Source organism: Gobio gobio (assembly GCF_949357685.1).
Source record: "Gobio gobio genome assembly, chromosome: 5".
NCBI classification, from domain to species: domain Eukaryota; kingdom Metazoa; phylum Chordata; class Actinopteri; order Cypriniformes; family Gobionidae; genus Gobio; species Gobio gobio.
Genome location: NC_137101.1, coordinates 50,302,348 through 50,323,480, shown reverse-complemented (window position 1 = coordinate 50,323,480; position 21,133 = coordinate 50,302,348). Strand labels below are relative to the sequence as shown.

The window sequence follows — 21,133 nt, the reverse complement described above, 5'->3', positions numbered from 1 at the left end:
TGTTGGGAAAGCGGGCATTTTGTCCCGCGTCAGTATTTATTAAAAAGTTAATAACGCTCAACAATCAAAAGGAAAATAAGGATGACCCGACCGACCGCGACCCGAATATCATTAAAAATTATTTTGGATGACTCGTTACCGCGGGTAACCGCGGGTGACCGCAGGCACCCGCTCATTTTGGATCAACCCGCGCATCACTGACGACAACATATATGTGACCAAACACAATCAACTTAACACGCTCCACAGCTCCACCCAGTGGATTTGGTTATAACTGTGAGTTTTAGAGGGATTTATCATGGATTCACTGCATTTACGGCCAGCAAAGCAACGTAGTAAAAATCAAATAGTATTTTTATTTTTTGAATATTGAATATTCTACTATTCATGCACACCCCTAATGCAAACACCGTGCGAGCATCACTACGGGAAGCAGAAAGTGTCCGACTTCACGTCTCCGTTTTCATCTTCTCCCAACCTGCACGCAGTGGTGTAAAGTAACGAATTACAAAAACTCTCCTTACTGTAATTGAGTCGTTTTTCTCAGTAGTTTATTAAGTAGTTTAAAAACAGTGTACTTTTACTTGAATACATTTTAAGTGCTGTATCGGTACTTTTACTGCGCTATTTTCCCTAAACCTACCGTCGCTACATAATGTTTATTTTTTTCTTGCTGTTCTATGTTCTTGTTGTGTTTGTATTGTATATGTGCACCAGTGATGCGCGGGTTGATCCAAAATGAGCGGGTGCCTGCGGTCACCCGCGGTTACCCGCGGTAACGAGTCATCCAAAATAATTTTTAATGATATTCGGGTCGCGGTCGGTCGGGTCATCCTTATTTTCCTTTTGATTGTTGAGCGTTATTAACTTTTTAATAAATACTGACGCGGGACAAAATGCCCGCTTTCCCAACACGTTGAACTGAGCAATGCCATTGTGCCATTTTAATAGGCTACTTTTAAACGCATATAGCTCAGAAAAGTCAGTTTTATGTATTTTCTGAGAGGGAGCGGGATTTTTGTTGTCAGGGGAGAGACGCACACATCGATTAGACTGGATAAACACATGCTGCATCTTTGTTAAGAAAATGAAACAAAATAAATGAATAGCTAAATCAATCCATCAGGAGCACAAACTGTTCTTTTTCTGAATGCTGTATGATATAGTCTAGTGTTATGTAATAAACATGTAATTTAGTTGAAGCTTCTATTCAAAAGCAACTACATCACTCAGCTGGCATAAGAAAGTGAAACTAGCCCTTATAAGGGCTTTCTCGCAGTTGACCTGCTGATGACCTTCAAGCCGGGTCGAAACATAAACATCGCGTTCATCAATAGTATGCATCTAGACAGCTGAAATGGAAAATGATGGGCCGCCTCAAGAACTGCCTGCTCTCGCCGCTGCACCTCTGAGCGCACGTCAGGGCCTGAAACATTTTCTCAATGGCCCAATGAGCTACGATGAGCATTTATTATTTATTAAAAAATGCGGGTCAGGAAGCGGGTCGGGTACAATATTTTCTTCTTTTTTTTTTGCGGTCCGAGTTGCGGGCGGGTTAGTTGAAAACGTCGGTCGGGTGCGGGTTGTTTATACATTGACCCGCGCATCACTGGTTGTCGTCTACTTTGCGGTGTTTGGAATTACTTAGATGAAAATTAATTAATGAAACTGAGCTACCATAATATTACCACCACCACAATGAGAAACCACATTTTCTCACCCAAAAATAATATCGACCACATGATATTATCGTTTTTTTCTCAACATGAACATATGAAACAATATAAACACAATAACTAGATATACAGACTCAAGTGTATATGTACGTTCTGCATGATAACTGGCATGCTCTGCTTTATTAGCGTTTTCCCCGCTCCTGCTGCTTGCTTATAATGCTTTTGTTCTTTAGGCCTATATTTTTTGTTTACAGATACTGTTTAACTCCTTTGCAGTCAAAGATCGCAGACGGCCCCAGATTCCTATTGTTCAACATTCACTACTCATTAAAACATCACACTCTTACTTTATCTGGACAAACTCAGTATCATGAGACAGATTAAAGACTCCAGCTTCGATATTTGACCAGTGTTTATGATAAAACTGCGTTGCAGTGACATTAATTTCTTACTTTATGTCAGGAGTGAAAAGTAACCGATCTGTAATGCAAGATGTTTTGAATGGAATATCACATGCAAATTAATTCTCTCTCGTCTGCTGCGGTTACGTTGTGTCCAAACAGCTCGCAAATAACAGATTTCAGGTCAGCTTAGTTCAAAAGTGCACATCTGTAGAAATATTGATTTATTTTCTCACTGAATTATCCGATCTGCATACAGCTGAAACATGTACAGAGCTCTCTCTGTCTCTCCTCTTCCTGATTTGCGTCAGATATGAGTCATTATGTGCCCATTTGCTCTCTAGCTGTCAATCATTTTACGTGCTCAATCCTGCCCTCGTCATGACGCTCCTCTATTTTTACACTTCCTCATTCTGTCTCTGTGAAGAACGAACCAATTCTACCTTTCTATGTGTGAACTAAGAAGCTAATAAACACACGATAACTATGGCATAAGGTTTTTGTGTGATTTTTCATGTTTTTTCTGCTATTTTATATCAATAATGGATGTTTACATTATAAATGCTAAGCAGGTGTAGCGATGAGCTCCATATAAAATGCTAAATATAACATGGTTTAACATCACCATATGAATGAAATCCCCATTATATCGCGACAGGAAGCTAATACAAATGATGGTGGTCTAAAATGACATTGAGTGAATGTGTAATTTTAATCTTTATATAGTGTTATGTAGCTTGATGCTACCCTTACAAAAAAATACTGCAGTTTTTATTCATGTAGAGAAATGCAGTTTTTTTTTGTAGTTTTACTGCAATATAATTGCAGTACTGCTGAAGCCTAATGAGAGCATAACACATGAACCAAGGGAAGCACATGACATGAGAGCAAGGGAAAACACAGGACAAACATGATCCATGACTGTGAATAAACTAAAATAAAAGGCATGAAACATGAACATGACAAAAAACCCAAGACCAACCATGACAGCTATGTACCATCACATTACATTCCTAAAAATTCATTCAGTATCCGTGTCTTGTTTTAGAATAAATAAATTAAAATTGTATACACTACATTTCAGAGAAGGTTTTCTGAGAAGAGTTATTCTGAGTCTTTTCCACTGGCCAAATAGTATTTAATTGCTTTAAACAAATCAAAACATCCTATATTTAAGGATGTTTAGCCTATACATTTTTAATGGAAACAAATAGACAATTATGTAAATTATACAATTATGTAAATAATTGTCTGACTCAGTTCTTTTCAAACTCTATCCTTAAAATACAATTATATTTTTCATAATACTGGGAAGACCATGAAACTGGTTATCATTGGGCTACTGTCAGTGCATGATATCAACAGCAGAGATTGTACAGGACTGTGTCATCGGGACTGTGACTTATTCAAACCGGCCAATGGACCGCTCGATCACTGAGCGAGTTCTACGTGTCGCTCATTATACCGTCTTTGTTGCCAAGCCATCTGCTTAGAGTCAAGTGTACATTACTGATCATTATTTGTATGAAAATATTTTCTCAGAACACAAGGTTTGCTATTTAGAACACAATTTAAAGCAGAATTATCACGCACCAATCACTCATCTCTAGTTAAAACATTGAACACTTCCTGTGGCATGCTGTGTTTAAAGGCAGCTCATCCACTACAAATGTTTTCATTTAAATTAATATAAAAAATGTTTTACTTCTGGATAATGATTTCATGTAATTTCTGTGCTTAACTTCATTAATGAGTGTGGCATATTTAACACTAGAACCGCCAGAGGACGCTGTATACCTAAAACCGCCAGCGGGTAAAATTGACCCATGCAGATGATTTCTGTTTTGATGTGGCTAAAAACATAATATGTCACTGTATTATGCCACTGTCTTCACAAAGTAATGTATAGAGTCATGAAATTATTATTTTTAGACATCAACTATGTTTTTTTTCTGTTGTTTTATGCTATTTTAAGCAGGCTACACTAATCAAAAAACTTTTTAAAACTTTTTGCTGAATATCGAGGCTAAATCAGCCTGCAATTACAACGCGAATTAGAAGGAAATAAATAAATATTTGGGTGGTTTAATATTATAATAAAATGTGGTTAATTACATAAAGATAACCCATGTTATTTAAATGACTAAAATACCCTAAATAGACAATAAAGAGCAATAATAATACACCGCTGCATAGGATTTATAACAAAGGATGACATACGATGCATGTACATGTGCAACGACAAATTCAAGCGCACATTTTCACCTAAGTAATTATTAAATTGTTTAGTTATATCATTTATCATTTGAATAAGAGAACAAAACAAATATCATGCTAATAGTTTTATTCATTACATCATAGATAGGAAATATTGTTTTTCAGGAAACGGGCAGACTTGAATAAATAGCAACACAGCAGCAAACAATACACAATAAAAAAATATAAAGCAAAAATTAATAATTAATCCAAAGTTTGAACATTTATAAATAGGCTAAAACATCTTCATTTGACTGTGTGTTGTGTGACCATTTACAGTAAGCCGACACGTTGCTCAAATACAGCGCGAATATAAAGGAATTATATTGGGGTAAATTTGACCCGCTGGCGCTTATAGGAATAAATGCCCGTTTTTTTATTCTAGTTTATGTAAACAATTTTTTTTACAACAGGGGATTGTAAATAACACAATTTTAGTAAAAGTCAATGACTGGGAGCCTTGGATATTTTATTGAACATCTGTCATGTACATTTGAAAAACAGCCATGGGTAAATCTTACCCCGTGGCGGTTCTAGTGTTAATCTAAATGTGTATATCAGATGTAAAACAGAGTTTAAATATTTCAGTGTACTTCATTTTTTTCACTCACTCCAGTAATAGTGTGTACGCACGGTCTAAAGTGTCCATAAGGTGTGCACTAGTTTCCGCCTAATTTGTTTTTTATAAATCCCGATATGTGCGTGGAAAATTACATATGCACATTTCTTTATACTTTAATACATCAGGCCCCAGATTATAAACCCTGCCTAATAAACACATTGATATCTGTTTGTTTTGTTCTCTACACAGGCTACGTGGATGTTATCTCACTGCTCAGTCCTGTGAGAGTTTGTCTTCAGCTCTACAATCATCAAACTGTGTCCTTAGAGAACTGGACCTGAGTAACAATGACCTGCAGGATTCTGGAGTGAAGATTATTTCTGATGGGCTGAAGAGCTGTAAACTGGAGATACTGAGGTTTGAGTTTCAAATACTTTCAATGTTTGTTTCCCATTAAGTTAATTACTAAAAATCACTCTGTTGAATTTATTCAGTATGCAATTACTGTTTTTCTTGTTCAGATTTTCCATATGTAATCTCACTGCTCAGTCTTGTGAGAGTTTGTCATCAGTTTTATCCTCAAACTCTGTCCTGAGAGAGCTGGACCTGAGTAACAATGACCTGAGGGATTCTGGAGTGAAGATTATTTCTGATGGATTGAAGAACTGTAAGCTGGAGATACTGAGGTAAATGGTTTTCCTTAAAATAATTAACAAAATGCTACCACAATACAGTTTTTCTTCAATCTATTTGACACATTTCTCCAAACTCAGGTCACTGTTCTCCAAACAGTTAACACAGCGATCTGAACACTTTGTAATTGTCCTAAACAGATTGTATTTTCATACAAATTACAAATAATGTGAATCATTTTCTCAAAACTATGTACACAAAACTTTCAAATGTTTTCAAAATAGTTCATACAGCCAACCAAAACAGTAATATATCAGGAAAAACAAATCGCAGCTCTTTAACTATAGAAGGGAACATATACAAATAGCAAGAAAAGAATAAGAATATGCAAGAGAATGGGAAAAGAAAGAGTTGTAATTTTAAAAGTAGTGGAGAGGCAACCCTCTACAATGCGAGTAAATCTTCATTCTGGGTGAATAAAACATTTTTTATATTATATTTATTGTAGTATTTTCAGATTTACAGACATATGGACAATACAATCACATTACAGAAACAAAAAACTACAAACCAAAAAAAACAACAACAACTCTCCTTCAGTTAGATTCACGTTTGCAGTTAACGACAACGACAAACACAGGCAAGGGAAGATTTTAGCCCAGCATGACATGGATAAGGTGAAGTTGTTAAAATGGATGAAATGAGTTTTGGCTAATAAATTCTTCGATTTTACTCGCCAGTGTGTGTGTTAGAGGCTAAGAATAAGTTTAGCATAGATACATTTTAACTCGCTGGACACTCTGACTGAGCACTTGAGAAGTTTTGCTAGTCAAGCGATCTATATGATTTCAAATCAGCTCATCTGACATACTGTAAACTCTAGTGTGAAGGCGCACAACTCGCAGTCGCTTGGCTGAGCACGTGTTTCTCACACACACAAACACACAAGAGAGTCTTACATACCACACAAAATCGACACGCTACATGTTAACACTATTCTTTGTTGTATATTCCTGCCAAAATACCAGAGTTGGTTTAGAATTATTCAGCTTTTAAGAACAAGCTGAAGATATGCTTTTTTTCCGGTAGTGGGCGGGACTAATGCGCAAACGGCAATCTCATTGGCTGGCGCTCCTCTTGTCCTGTCCCTGTTTTGATTTCAGTAAATAGGTTTGACTGAATGCTGACAACGTGATTAATATTCATGAACCCAGCAGCTCATCAATCCTTAGTGTGTTGTATATTATTAGTAGTAGAATTAGAATTATCTTTTAATAATATAATATAATGACTATTATTATTTTTTTTTCAGAAACACTGAATGACCACAATATCTTAAGCACCACCACCAGTCCAAAGTTCAGTTAAAGGACAATGCATTCATACATGGTTACCAACAGTTTTAGTTCTAATTACTAAAGTTCTATCACTAACCCTTAGAACCCGAGAAACGCGCACGCGGTTAAAATACTCTTGGCCTTAATATTTTTGGCCTCACAGACATGAACGATATGTCTTTTACAAAGCTTAAAGTGTCTACTTTTATTCGTGTACACTCAAAATAAAAACGAAATGTTGTGCTTTTCGCTAAATAAAGAAAACAAACAGGATGCGTGTTCTCCTGTCGGTCTCCCTCTGATGTCCATTCTGAAATGCGTCTGAAAATGAACTCAGAGAAAACTTGCCTCACAGACACGACAGATATCTCTTTATAAAGCTTGGAATGTCTACTTTTAAATGAATGAGAAAAAAATATTCTCTGTTTATGTAATCCGTATGAAAACAGCCAGAGGCACAGTTCCTCCAGCTGAGCCTCATTATCTTTAATGTGACCACACCCACACGCGCAAAGCGATTCACATGCAAATCATCCATGTGAAGGAGCGCAAATCTGTAAACTTTCCCCATCACCTCAAAACAAAGACTCGTCTTCATCATTCTTATGCTTTTCATCGAGTTCGGAAGAGAGGCTGTGAGTTTAACTTGGATTTACCGTGATTCTAACTTGAGAATTTTTAAGGTAAAAAATTTCTTCTCACTTATATTAGCGTTATTGATGCATAAACTTCACATAGGCTATTAGTTTAACTATTGCCAGACTAAAATGTGTGAAATCAATGGAAACATGTTGAAATATGAAATAGGTAGGCAACCTTTCAATGCTAAATAAAGATACGATACGTATAAAAAGATAAAGATACGTATGGCATGGGGATATTTTTATGCTCCATGATATTAAACACAGCATGATATAAAAGTAGGGTTGCCAACTGTCCCGTATTAGCCGGGACGTCCCCTTTATTGGGCCTAAATGTCCCGTACATGACTGTCCCGTTTTTTGACTGATACGCTGATGTAACCACTGACTAAGGGGCCGTTCATATGTTGCGTCTTTTGCGCACTCACGTTTGTTATTTTAAATGTAGACATGAGGCAAGCGCGCTCATATAAAGAGACTAATTAGTTTCATCGTATACTGTCCCTTTTGCACTTTTTCCCTGAATATCTCTTTTGCACTGTTTTTTTTTTTTTTACCACTGCTCTGTGTTGTTTTCATGGTATAGGCTACACCAGTGTTTCCCAACCGGGGTGCCGCGAGAGCAGGGGTGCCGTGTAAAAGTCCTTCAAATAAATTTTTTTTTTCTTCACATTTTTCCAAATAATTCTCTCTTTGTAAACTTTGTTCAATGCATGCGAGTGCAGCCGTATGTTCGAATATGACCAGTCATTTTCGCCGTCATCACCCGGGTGTAGAGCCAGAAGACGCGAATGAGAAGTAGCGCACGCTGTGAGAAAATGTGTCTCTGTGCACTCACCCGACAGCGCGCACACGTCTCACAGCGCACAAATATTGAGTTCTCTTTCAAGTCTCGCTCTTGAACGGACAAACTCACACAAAAAGTATGTCAACATGTCCATCTTGATGAGTATTCTAGCAGACATAGTCTGTATATGCCTTAAGTAAACTTAATAGTCGAGAAAGACAACGCATATCCGAGCATTAGGTCTTAAAGGGGCAGTAGCCTTTACTGCTGTCTCAGGGTTCCCGCGGGGTCTTAAAAAGTCTTAAAATGTCTAAAATATTTTTTTTTAATTTAAGGCCTTAAAACGTCTTAAAAACGGCCAGATTTTCACCCGAGGTCTTAAATTTCATTTAGTTAGGTCTTAAAAAAAGGTGTTATCCTCGTTCATTTCCAGAAATGCTGGCTGCAGAAAGTTATTAACGTTACACTGTAGCAAAAAAGTATCGAATCGCGAAAGCGGAGCTCAAAGCGGCGCTCTAGAGTCTTTGCTGCGCCGCCCTCAGAGCGTTCGTTCGTTGTGTAGTAGTTTCTTTCTGGGGGATATTGGTGTTGGTACACGTACTCGGTGATAAAACTACAAATCCCGTGATAAATGCAATTACCTGCCCGCGAAATACGTCTACATTTAATAATGTTGTTTTTTTCTGGACAGAATGAGGCAGACATGCGTTGTTTTATATTATTCTAAACAGTGATAAAGTCTGCACTCAATCAGCACTGCATACCTTATTATTATGACAATAGTGAAGGCTTGAAGAACTCAAATACACCATAGCTTGATACAGTCGTGTTTATTGTCTTCGTTTCATCAGTCAAAGCGTTTCTATCTTCAGTTTATCCTACATCGCTAGCTTCACATTAGGGCTAAGGATTACTTCTCTGAGGCAAATGTGGAGTTTCTGCTCGAGGGCGCCCTCTGGCTTCCAGTATGAATGAAACGTTTGGGTAACAAATGTGAAAAATAATACTTCTCTCTAAATAAATTTATATGACAACCCATATGTTTTTCTCCAATGTACAGTTTTTTCCCCACAGTGGATACATAAGATGCTCATATTTCATATTAAATACATAGACTTTAAGAAATTTATATCACAGATAAAAAACACAGATTTTTTTTTTTTTTTTTTACAATAAATCTTTAGACCTTTCTAATGATTTTTAGTCATAGGCTGTCTGCATATTAAAAGGTAACCCAGCAGTTTTTTTTGTAAAATAAGTTTTCTGTAAAATATAAATGTTATTATTATTAGTATTATATTGTTATATTTATTCTTAAATACTCTATTTTTAATTTTTTAATAATTAAAATGTTATTGTAATAGTAATATTTCTAATTTTGTTAAATATTTGTATTTATCAAATATAATAATTATTATTAGTCTCATTAATATTTTAACATTAATATATAAAAGGTTATATGCAAACACTTTTCATTTGTAAAAAAAATAAAAAGAAAACAAATTGCATTTTAACTAGAATAATCGCAATTAGATATCTTCCCCAAATCGTGCATCCCTAGTTTATCCTATCTCCCTAGTGCATCCCCTGTTCAATCTCTATTAGGCTATTAATATGCTGTTTTGTAATCTATTCTATTTGAGGGCAAGTTTGTTTTAGCCTATTTTCATTTTGGGCCTACGGTTTTGGGCCTTTGGCACGTTGTTGGCTGTGGCTATTCTACATCACGTGGATGGCCAGGTGTGTGTGTGTGTGGCTTACCTGGGGAACACATGGCACCAGGTGCACTATGGGAAGAAGGCGTGGCGGCGGAGGCAGTGATGCTTTGGGCAATGTTTTGCTGGGAAACCTTGGGTCCTCCATCCATGTGGATGTGACTTTGACATGTACCACCTACCCTGGGCATTGTTGCAGTACATCTACACCCTTTCATGGAAACAGTGTTCCCTGGTGGCTGTGGCCTCTTTAACTCTTTCACACTTCCACAAAGCACAGGAATGGTTTGAGGAGCACAACGAGTTTGAGGTGTTGACTTGGCCTCCAAATTCCCCAGATCTCAATCCAATCGAGCATCTGTGGGATGTGCTGAACAAACAAGTCTAATCCATGGAGGCCCCACCTCACAACTTAAAGGATCTGCTGCTAACATCTTGGTGTCAGATACCACAGCACAGCTTCAGGGGTCTAGTGGAGTCCATGCCTCGATGGCTCAGGGCTGTTTTGGCAGCAAAAGGGGGACCAACACAATATTAGGGAGGTGGTCATAATGTTATGCCTCATCGGTGTTAATAATAATAATAAAATACATAAATGATACTCATAATGCACATTCTTTGAGTTTTCTGAACGTGTAAAAACAAACTTCCCAGGAAGACTTGAATGCACCATATGGTCCTAACACTATGATATTGCCTGAACAAAAGTGGTCTAACTGCACAGTGTTGCCCTGAGGCAACAAACAAAAGAACTCAGTTTTAGTATATAAATAAAAACAAAATCAAACATACTTCTTTACATGCTTTACATGCACATGCATATATTTTTTAAAATAAATTTACTTAAATTTAAACATGTTAAAAAGTGATATTTATCCAACCAATTGATGGCACTGTGTCCCATGTGGCTTTGCTTCATGAAAGGACTGCTCCACCCCCCAAACAGAAAGCCACACCCACTTCAGCCCCTCATTTCATTGAACAGACATGTCAGGTGATATTATATTAAAAAATATATATAAAAAAAGGTTAAAGGGGCGGTGTGAGGTCCAAAAAGGTAGTTTGTTGCCTGAGGGCAACACTATGCCATAGAGGGTTAATAATTATTTAATCAACACATCATCCTCAATAAACCTGTCTCCGGCATGTTTCCTCCGATCCTTCGAATATTCTGATCTATTATGACCTCTGACCTGTAAAGTTGCCAGAATAATAATCATACGCTGTTTGTTAATTGGCCAGAGGAGAACTGGCACCCCGACTGAGCCTGGTTTCTCCCAAGGTTTATTTTTCTCCATTAGGTCTCCTGATGGGGTTTTGGTTCCTTGCCACTGTTGCCTCTGGCTTGGCGTGCTCAGTTGGGGACACTCAATTTTTCAACGAAACATCGAAATAAATTAATAAACTAAATTAACCATATAAACTAAATTACTGATCTAAAGCCCACACTGTCACTGTATGATAATTGAAATGAACTGATGACATTTTTTCTCCAGAATGGCTAGACGGCTGAATAAAATTATGCTGCATTATTTTCCTGTTTAATACTGTAAAGCTGCTTTGAAACAATCTGCATTGTTAAAAGCGCTATATAAATATAAGTATAAATTCAACATTCAGTTTTTTCCTATTTTTCCCAAGAGGCATGGCCAGCAAAAATAAATTCTGCAAAGTAGATGTATGTAATTCTCTTCCAGATATATATGTAGGGAGCCCCTACATACATATTGCTATAATATTAAAGGTTAACAACAGAGCCCAAACTATTAGCCTAAATTCAGTTGCTATTTATTTTTTAGATATAATAATCCACACTCATAAGCTGCACATAAGGCAGTTTTTGCATTAACTTCTAAATCTAATTATAAATTGTGTTTTTCTCCTCAATTCATTGTTGAAATATAATAATTTATACACAGTGGCTGTCATTTTCATGAACATGCATTAAATAATCCAGACTTCAGTAACAGGTTAAGTAGAATATAATGAATATATAGTCTAATATAGGTCATATGTTTATTGAAAGAGTTGCTTTCTCTAGTGAACTAACAGCTGTGGACACAATGATTTCTGAGGTCATGTGATGCTGCGTGACATTCTCAAGTTTTAATATTGACGTCTTTCTGCGGTTGAAACACTGAGCGATTACACCACATATGATGTGTTTTAGTAAGTTGTAATGTATCTTTAACATACCTTAAGATATTAATTCATGTTTATTCTTTAGGAAGAAATGATCGATCGCGTTCACAGATGATTGCGTTCACACGCGCGCCTATTCAGTCACGTCACATTAAAGAGCGTCAAAACGGCATTTATCATTTGAATTTCGTGATAAAAGGAACTGACTACTTAATATGGTCGTGTGGGAACTAGGATTGGTGTGTTTTCCACGCTTAAAACAAGCCGACTGCGAACTGTTAAAGATTGCCATCGGAAACCATTCAGTACACGCGTGCACCGCACCGAAAGCCCTGTACCGAAACGGTACGATACGAATACGTGTACCGTTACACCCCTAATATATATATATATACATATACATACAGTGGTTTAAAGTGGGACTTGGCAGGCGGGGGAACCCTCAAATTTTGTGTAGGTGCAACAGGGAAAAATGACTCACCGTGAGACAACATATTGAGTATGGTGGTATAGCAATACTTTTTGGGACAAGAGTGTCACTGTGGCACCAAGTATCACAAAACTTATTTACTTGATATTTTAATGGTTTTATTTTGGTCCATCTACATCTATACGGATATGATGATGATACTATGTTAAAATAATATGCAACACAACCTTGTTTTTCACAATGTAAATTCAAACATAAAAATGGGAAATATAAAAATGATTAAATCCCGAATTAAGAACACTTAAGGCCCTGGGGCTATAACAAACCCTTGTTTAGCCAAACCCACCAAATCTTGGTGCCACAATGTTTTCTACCACAGAAATAATTAGTATTTTTTTATAAAGACAAAATCGTCATAGCACAGAGATACAATGAGTATATACTGTCTGAATATTCAATTTTAATATTATTGCATCACTGTTGTCTATGTGGGATCAAATATAAAAAATAAAAAAAAATTAAAAAAAATTACTTTTCATTTAAATGCAAGATATAATGTCCAATGTTTTTGGATAAATATTTGTTTCTTCCTGCTAATGATAATTGACCACAAAAAGATATTTTATGAAATGACAGTGAGATCAATTAAAAATGGCTCTTCAAGTTTCGACCCCTTGTGTCTAGTGACAATGTAGAAATAGTTTGTTCCACTCACTGTTGCTGTGTGTGTTTGCAGGTTGTCGGGCTGTATGGTGACAGAGGAAGGCTGTCGTTATGTGTCTTTAGCTCTGAGGTCAAACCCATCACACCTGAGAGAGCTGGATCTGAGCTACAATCACCCAGGAGACTCAGTTGATACTCTCAACCACTGCAGGCTGGACAAACTCAAGTATGTTAAGCAGGAAGAGTTTATAAGTGAATAAGTTCTACTATGTTTTAGTGTACTTCCATAACTCACTGAAATCTAATAAACATTTATGCAGTTTATAATAATAATAATAATGATAATATAAATAAATGAGAAAAGTGCACAGCTGTAAAAGAGCACAGTAAAAGTGTTAGTGTTAAATTAACACTTGCTCTGTGTGTCTATGAGTCCAATCTACAGAGTAAAAAGTAACACTATAACAGTGTTGAAGTTAAAAAGATAATTAAATGATCAAGAGATGATTAACCCTCATATGCTCCTAGTTTCCTGTTTACACTATGATACCATTAATCAAATAGTGATTGTAAAAAAAATACATTTTTAATAATACATATAATAATCTTTTTTTGTTTATTTTTAATATATACAATAATGCTGTGTTTTGGGAGGTACAAAGTACTTTTTTACCTACACCATTAGCTTGCATATGAAATATTACATTTTTATGAAAGAAAAAAAACACCTTAATGATGATCAAAATTAAATATGAGTTGTCTCTGGATATTGATCTGCCATCTGCTGGTGAGATGTTTTTTACAGATAATATAGTTTTAGAAAGAAATTGTAATTACCATATCTCTCCAGCAGAGGCCCCATAGAGATCCATTCATTTTTCTGGACGTGGCCAACAAAAAATTGTGTGCGTGCGTGTGTGTGTGTGTGAGAGAGACAGAGAGAGAGAGAGAGAGAGAGAGAGAGAATGTGTTGTGAGTGTGATGTTTTACAACATGTATGTGTGTGTGTGTGTGTGTGTGTGATCAACCCTCTACAATGCAAGTAAAACACTCGCATATGTGAGTAAATCGTCACTCTGGGCGATTAAATAATATCTATCATTAGCCATTGGCTAATAAATTCTCAGATTTTACTCGCCAGTGTGTGTGTGATGCTAAGAATAAGTTTAGCATAAATATATTTTTACTCGCTGGACACTCTGAATGAGCGCTTGAGAGTTTCGCTCTTGTCAAGCGATCTATACGATTTCAAATCAGCTCATCTGACATGACGTATACTCTAGTGTGAAGAACTGCGTCGCTTTGCTGAGCGCGTTTCTCTCACTCACACACACACACACGCGCGCTCGAGAGAGAGAAAGCGAGAGTCTACATACCACGCAAAATCGACACGCTACATGTTAACAATATTCTTTGTTATACTTTCCTGTCAAAATAACGGAGTTCATTTGGAATTATTACGCTTTTAAGAACAAGCAGAAGATATGCAGTTTTTCCAGTAGTGGGCGGAACTAATGCGCAAACGGCAATCTCTCATAACACTTAAAGGGTTAGTTCACCCAAAAATGAAAATTCTGTCATTAATGACTTACCCTCATGTCGTTGGACACCCGTAAGACCTCCGTTCATCTTCGGAACAGAAATGAAGATATTTTAGTTGAAATCTGATCGCTCTGAAAGGCCTCCATTGACACAATGGCACGGTTCACTATCAAGACCCTTTAAGGTACTAAAGACGTCGTTACAAAGTCCATCTCACTACAGTGGTTCTAAAATAACTTTATGAATCGGCGACAATAGTTTTTGTGCGCAAAAAACCCCTAAATAGCGTCTTACATAGTGATGACGATTTCAAAACAAATCATCATGAAGCTTCGAAGCGTTATGAATCAGTGAGTCGATTCAGCAGTTTGAATCGCCAAATTTCAGCAGTTTGGCGGTTTGACACGCGATCCGAATCATCATTCGGCTCAGTGATTCATAACGCTTCGAAGCTTCATGATGATTTGTTTTGAAATCGTTGTCACTATGTAAGTCGTTATTTAGGGTTTTATTGCGCACAAAAACTATTGTCGCCGATTCATTAAGTTATTTTAGAACCACTGTAGTGAGATGGACTTAGTAACGACGTCTTTAGTACCTTAAAGGGTCTTGATAGTGAACCGTGCATTGTGTCAATGGAGGCCTTTAAGAGCGATCAGATTTCAACTAAAATATCTTAATTTCTGTTCCGAAGATGAACGGAGGTCTGACGGGTGTCGAACGACATGAGGGTAAGTAATTAATGACAGAATTTTCATTTTTGGGTGAACTAACCCTTTAAGAACATGGTACAAGTATTGGTGATCTACACGATCAAAGGCATTCTCTTGCCTTGCCTTGCCTTGGTCTAAGGAAACAATACCAAAATCAACATTGTACACCTTAGTATATTTTAAAATATCCCTCATTAAAAATAAATTGTCATAAATAGATCTTAGCATAGTATGGGGTGAATTCAGGTTGATTGGGACCCTTTTTTTCCAAGTCATTTCAATGGCAAAAACTGTCAGAATCATTTGATTTTGTAAACTATCACACACACAGTACTCAAGTATAGCCTATTTCTCAAACTGGCTGTCAAAGTGCAAAATGGCTACAAATTTAACATCAGAGCAAGAACAAAATGTATGCAACTTAGATGAAATCCTCAGGAGTCAGGATTAGTCTAAAGATGCAGGTTAAACTCACAGCACAGGCAGTGATGGAGCTCGCAGCATCTGAACAGAGCCGCCAGTCATGAGCTGCTCACGTGAACAGTGCACTTTGCTTTCTTTTAGTTTCAAATTGTTTGGTAATCGTTTAAAAGAGGACATTTCAAGCTTTCTATAGACACATTTCTCATGTCTGTGAGAAGTAGCCTATACGCTGAGTTTCGGATTATTTATGAGACGCGCTCCAGTTCATGTGCAATGCAAGTGATCGCTCCTGCACCTTCGTGTCATGATTATTGTCTGCTATAGTCTATTTGCTTCTTATTTAACAAATCCGGGCAATTGGTTGATGAAACATCGATTAAAATTACGATACAATTTATACAAAACGAAATTCACTTTAAAGAAAGTGCAAAGGCAAAACTTAAGTGGTAAAAATAATTTCTGACCCTATGTTTTTGACACATATTTTACGCATTTTTGCACATTTAATTATCAATATAGCCTAGATGAAATTTAAAAATAGCATTATAATATTTAAACATAAACATGAAACAATATACATTGTTTAATGGCGACAACAGGTAGCCTATAGTAGGCTACAGTACAGATAAATGTCATGTCTGAGCGGGATTTGAGCAAACGCTGTTTTACCGTGAGCTTACACTGTTTTAAAAGTAACTGAGCTACTGAAAAATGTAGTTAAGCGCTAGTGTCGCAACTTGTATCTCGCCACTGCCCAACACTGGCTGTATGGCAGTGCACTTGATAAGAGACTTGGATGACTCGTGGTCTTTTATTGCCTCTAATTTAAGGTTAGTTGTTCCTCTAACGAAACAATTGTTGGTATTTTCTGACGATGCATAGGTTCGACAGTAGCCGCGTTTACATTAGCCTACAGATTTGCGCAAAACTTTATATTTTCTAAATGTCAATAAACTATTGCGAAATGACGGCGTTTCCATTAACCGATGTTATGTGACTAAAACTTATTTTTTTCCTCTCGTGATAAGTCATTCCAAAAATGATGCCACGTATGTTGGTTTGTATATCCCAGCCACCGCACCAGACATTATTGTTAATGGAAGGAGATATAGGCGTGTTATTCAAGCATTAATTAAAATTAAAAGAGCAAAATGTTTAAATCTGCATGGTGGTAACTGGTGTTGATTTTTTACCATTTTGCCATTTTGGCTTGGAATTTAGTTTGTTGGAAATATGAACTGAATTTAGACATGCTTTTCAAATTAAAAACTTTGCGTTTAAAGCTACACCACTAGAGGTCGCCTGTTCAAAACAAAGGCGTAGTTTGATGACGGCACGTTTGAGCGCAGAATCTTGGGACATGTGGTCTTCAGCTCACAGCCGGTGGGAAAGAGTCAGGATAGGACTCGGGCAGAAATCATGTTCATGGATGCGTTTATTAACATTACTGTAGTCTTAAGCAGTGCAGGAGCGAGTGTTGTGGAGCTGAGCAAGGCCGCAGGAGCGATTGAAGAGCGGGACTGTTATTATGGCATAGTCGCCGGCAGGACTTTTATTATGACACGGTCGCCGGCGCCACTTCCTCTTTTCCAGTCATGAGTATGAGGTAACGCAACTCTGTTTATCGAATTAGAAATATCTGAGTGTGTTGAAAAGGAAGTTAAGACGTTCGCTCGACGGCTGCTATGACACTTGTTCACACTGCAGTGAGAGTACAGCGTTTCACTGAATAAAACCGGAAACCGCGGGTGACGCAGATATGACGCAATCGACAGGCGACTCCCTCACACGCATAGCTCACACGTCCCGGTTCCTCGGTTAAAATAGCAATTTCTCACGATTTACAAATAGTTGGAAACATTTGGGATATTCTAAGTACTCAACTGAACAAAATATATAACACTGGCCTAGTGGTTTCTGGATATTTTACTGCAAAAATCCTACATAGTTCACCTTTAATAAACAAAATAAATTTTTTAAATGAAGACAGCGTTTGGAGTGGAGTGCAAAATAATCCTCTTCCTCAGTCCACGGCCTTTGTTGTTATTGTGAGTGTACACAAATAAAAGTAGACAGTTTATAATTATGTCTTGCACTTATCTGTAATATTCCGTTGTCATAAAGGAAAAAATCCATCAGAATGCGCCGGCACCTTCGTCAGACAGAGGGTTAAATAAACCATAGCCTATTTAGTTTCATAGTTAGGCTGTTTAAATTTTAGCCTATAATATTATTATTTTAATTTCATATTGATTAGGCGTATGAAAAGTCCCTCTTAATACCGGGGATATGTCGCCACATTTTTTTAACCGATAATTTTCCTTTCGTCTGTACCTCAGCTCTGCGCTGAAAACCAATCAAATGAGTTACTCGACAAAAGTGCATTATTGTTACTAGCAACAGCATTCTTTGACAAAAGCTAAAACAAAAGCTGAGTGCTAACTCAGGCTAAGAACTCCATAGTAACCATCTACCAACCACCTAGCAACACCATAGCAACCCCACAGAACTCCCTAGCAACTGCCTAGCAACCCCCCAGAATACTTTAGCAACCACCCAGAATACCCTAGCAACCATCTAGCAACACCTTAGCAACCACCCAGAATACCTTAGCATATACCTTACCAACCGCCTAGTAACCACCCAGAACTCCCAAGCAACAGCCCATAATACCTTAGCAACCACCCAGAACACCCTAGCAACTGCCTAGCAACCACTAAGAATACCATAGCAACTGCCGAGCAATACCCTAACAACCACCTAGCACCCACCCAGAATACCTTAGTAACCAACTAGTAACTGCCCAGAACACCCTAGCAACCACCCACAATACCCTAGCAATGCCCTAGGAACCACACAGAATACCCTAACAATCGGCTAGCAACACCATACAAACCACCCGGAATACCTTAGCAACTGCCTAGTAATTACCCAGAACACCCTAGCAATAACCCAGAATACCTTAGTAACCAACTAGCAACTGTTCAGAACACCCTACCAACTGCCTAGCAACCATCCAGAATACCCTTGCAACTGCCTAGCAATGCCCTAGAATCCACCCAGAGCACATTGGCAACACCCTAGCAACCACCCAGGACCCCCTAGCAACCACCCAGAATACCTTAGTAACCAACCAGCAACTGCCCAGAATACCCACACACCCGTCTAGCAATACCATAGCAACCACCCAGAACACCTTAGCAATGCCCTAGCAACAACCCAGAATACGTTAGCAACCACCCAGGACACCCTAGCAACCCCCCAGAATACCTTAGTAACCAACTGGCAACAGCCCAGAACACCTTAGCAACAGCCTAGCAACCATCCATAGCACTCTAGCAACAAAAAAGGAAAACCGTGCACCTTTGATGATCAGTTTTGCTAGTTTGAAAATATACAACTTTTATATACACAAACAATATACACCTTTGAAAACAACCAAAGCAAATAAAAAACTGTAATAGTACATTTTTATCAAATTGAAGTGAATAATCCTTACATATTATTTGACGGACAGGTGCATTTTTTATGGCCTTTAAAAACAGATCAACTATTACTGCCATTATAAAGCTTGGATTAGCCAGAACATCTTTAATATAACTCAGATTGTGTTCGTCTGAAAGAGACCGCATTTGCTCCAAAATAATAATAATAACAAAGAATAACTTAAACAAAAAACATAATAATGCTTAGATCTGACAGGTTTTGTCAAAATGTAACTCAAAACTATCCGAGCCAGAAGAAAGGGCAGATATTAGCCTTCCTAAAAATTAGGCTAACTTAACAAATTGGGCAACTTAAAGCCTTGTGAAAAATAACTAACTTTAGTAACTCGAACACAACTTCTGCACACGGCGACTGATTATTGCTGAGGAAGATAAGCATGTTGACCTGATCTGAATCAAAATGGTCCCACGCCACACTTCGCCGGGACCTCTTCATGATTATTCTTCTGAAATCTAAACGGAAGATCACAGATAACCGAGTGTGGTGTCAAATATCGCCCCCTGGTGGTCAAATGTTTAATTGCTGCCACACAGTGAAATTCATTGAATTGCTTCAAGACTCACTACGCAACGCAACCTGCATTAGATTAAAAAATGCATTAGATTAATCGATAACAAATTAACGTGATCTACGAAATTCTTAACGATCAATTATCGATCGTCGATTAATCAAGCCCATCCCTAGCGGTAACGGGTAATATAAATAAAATGTGATAACACTATTATATTTTTAAATAATAAAATAATATTAAACAAAAAATATTATGATTTTATAGTACACTTAAAAAAACAATGCTAATAGTTACATAATATTATTATTCTATTATAGCCATATTATTGTCGTGAACTGAATTTGCATATCCTATAGAGTGGAAATTGAAGATTGGATTTATATTCATTTTGCGGAGAGGTATAGGGTAAGACAATGCATGTTTTTATTTTTATAGTTTAGATTGTGTAGCCCGTTTAGTTTGCAGGCGCCGTTGCGTGCGAGCCTGCCTCAGCTTGTCAAAAATGCGTTTTTACTGTGGTGGTGATAGTAAACATTTAAACTTAGAGAGAGGGTGGAAAAAACAGTCAGACTCGGGACACCAGAGTATTTATGCATCATGTTATTATACCAGTCCTGTTCATTTGAAATATTGTGGTTATCGCCAATACTGGTATATTGTCACACACTAAATTAACACGATGTCGATATTTCATGCTTTGAATATCACAGTTATCGTCAATACCGGTATATTGCGACACCCCTAATATATATATATACACTGTATATGAATTTCCAACATTTTCAAACCTAAAATCAGGTTGCTAAGGTATTCTGGGTTGTTGCTAGGGTGTTCTGGGTGGCTGTTAAGGTATTCTAGCTGGTTGCTAGGGTGTTGCTAGCATGTTCTGGGTGGTTGCTAGGGTATTCTAGGTGGTTGCTAGGGTGTTCTGGGTGGTTACTAGGTGGTTGCTAAGGTATTCTAGCTGGTTGTTAGGGTGTTGCTAGCATGTTCTGGGTGGTTGCTAGGGTATCCTAGGTGGTTGCTAAGGTATTCTGGGTGGTTGCTAGGCAGTTGCTAGGGTGTCTGTGTGGTTGCTTTGGTGTTGCTAGGTGGTTGGTAGATGGTTACTATGGAGTTCTTAGCCTGAGTTAGCACTTAGCTAATCACTATTAGCATGTAACTAGTCACTGCTAGCATGTTGGAAGTCCTGTA

General features: G+C 37.5%; 1 protein-coding gene across 4 annotated transcripts in view; it reads left to right on the top strand.

The window, feature by feature from the left end:
- LOC307126560 (NACHT, LRR and PYD domains-containing protein 3-like) overlaps positions 1-21,133 on the top strand; it is an 88,628-nt gene that overhangs the window by 63,836 nt on the left and 3,659 nt on the right. For all 4 annotated transcript variants that reach the window (XM_079817156.1, XM_079817155.1, XM_079817153.1 and 1 more), the window contains 3 exons: positions 5,145-5,312; positions 5,417-5,581; positions 13,317-13,469. In XM_079817156.1, coding sequence (XP_079673282.1) covers positions 5,145-5,312; positions 5,417-5,581; positions 13,317-13,469 — 486 coding nt within the window. The remainder of the gene's footprint in view (positions 1-5,144; positions 5,313-5,416; positions 5,582-13,316; positions 13,470-21,133) is intronic.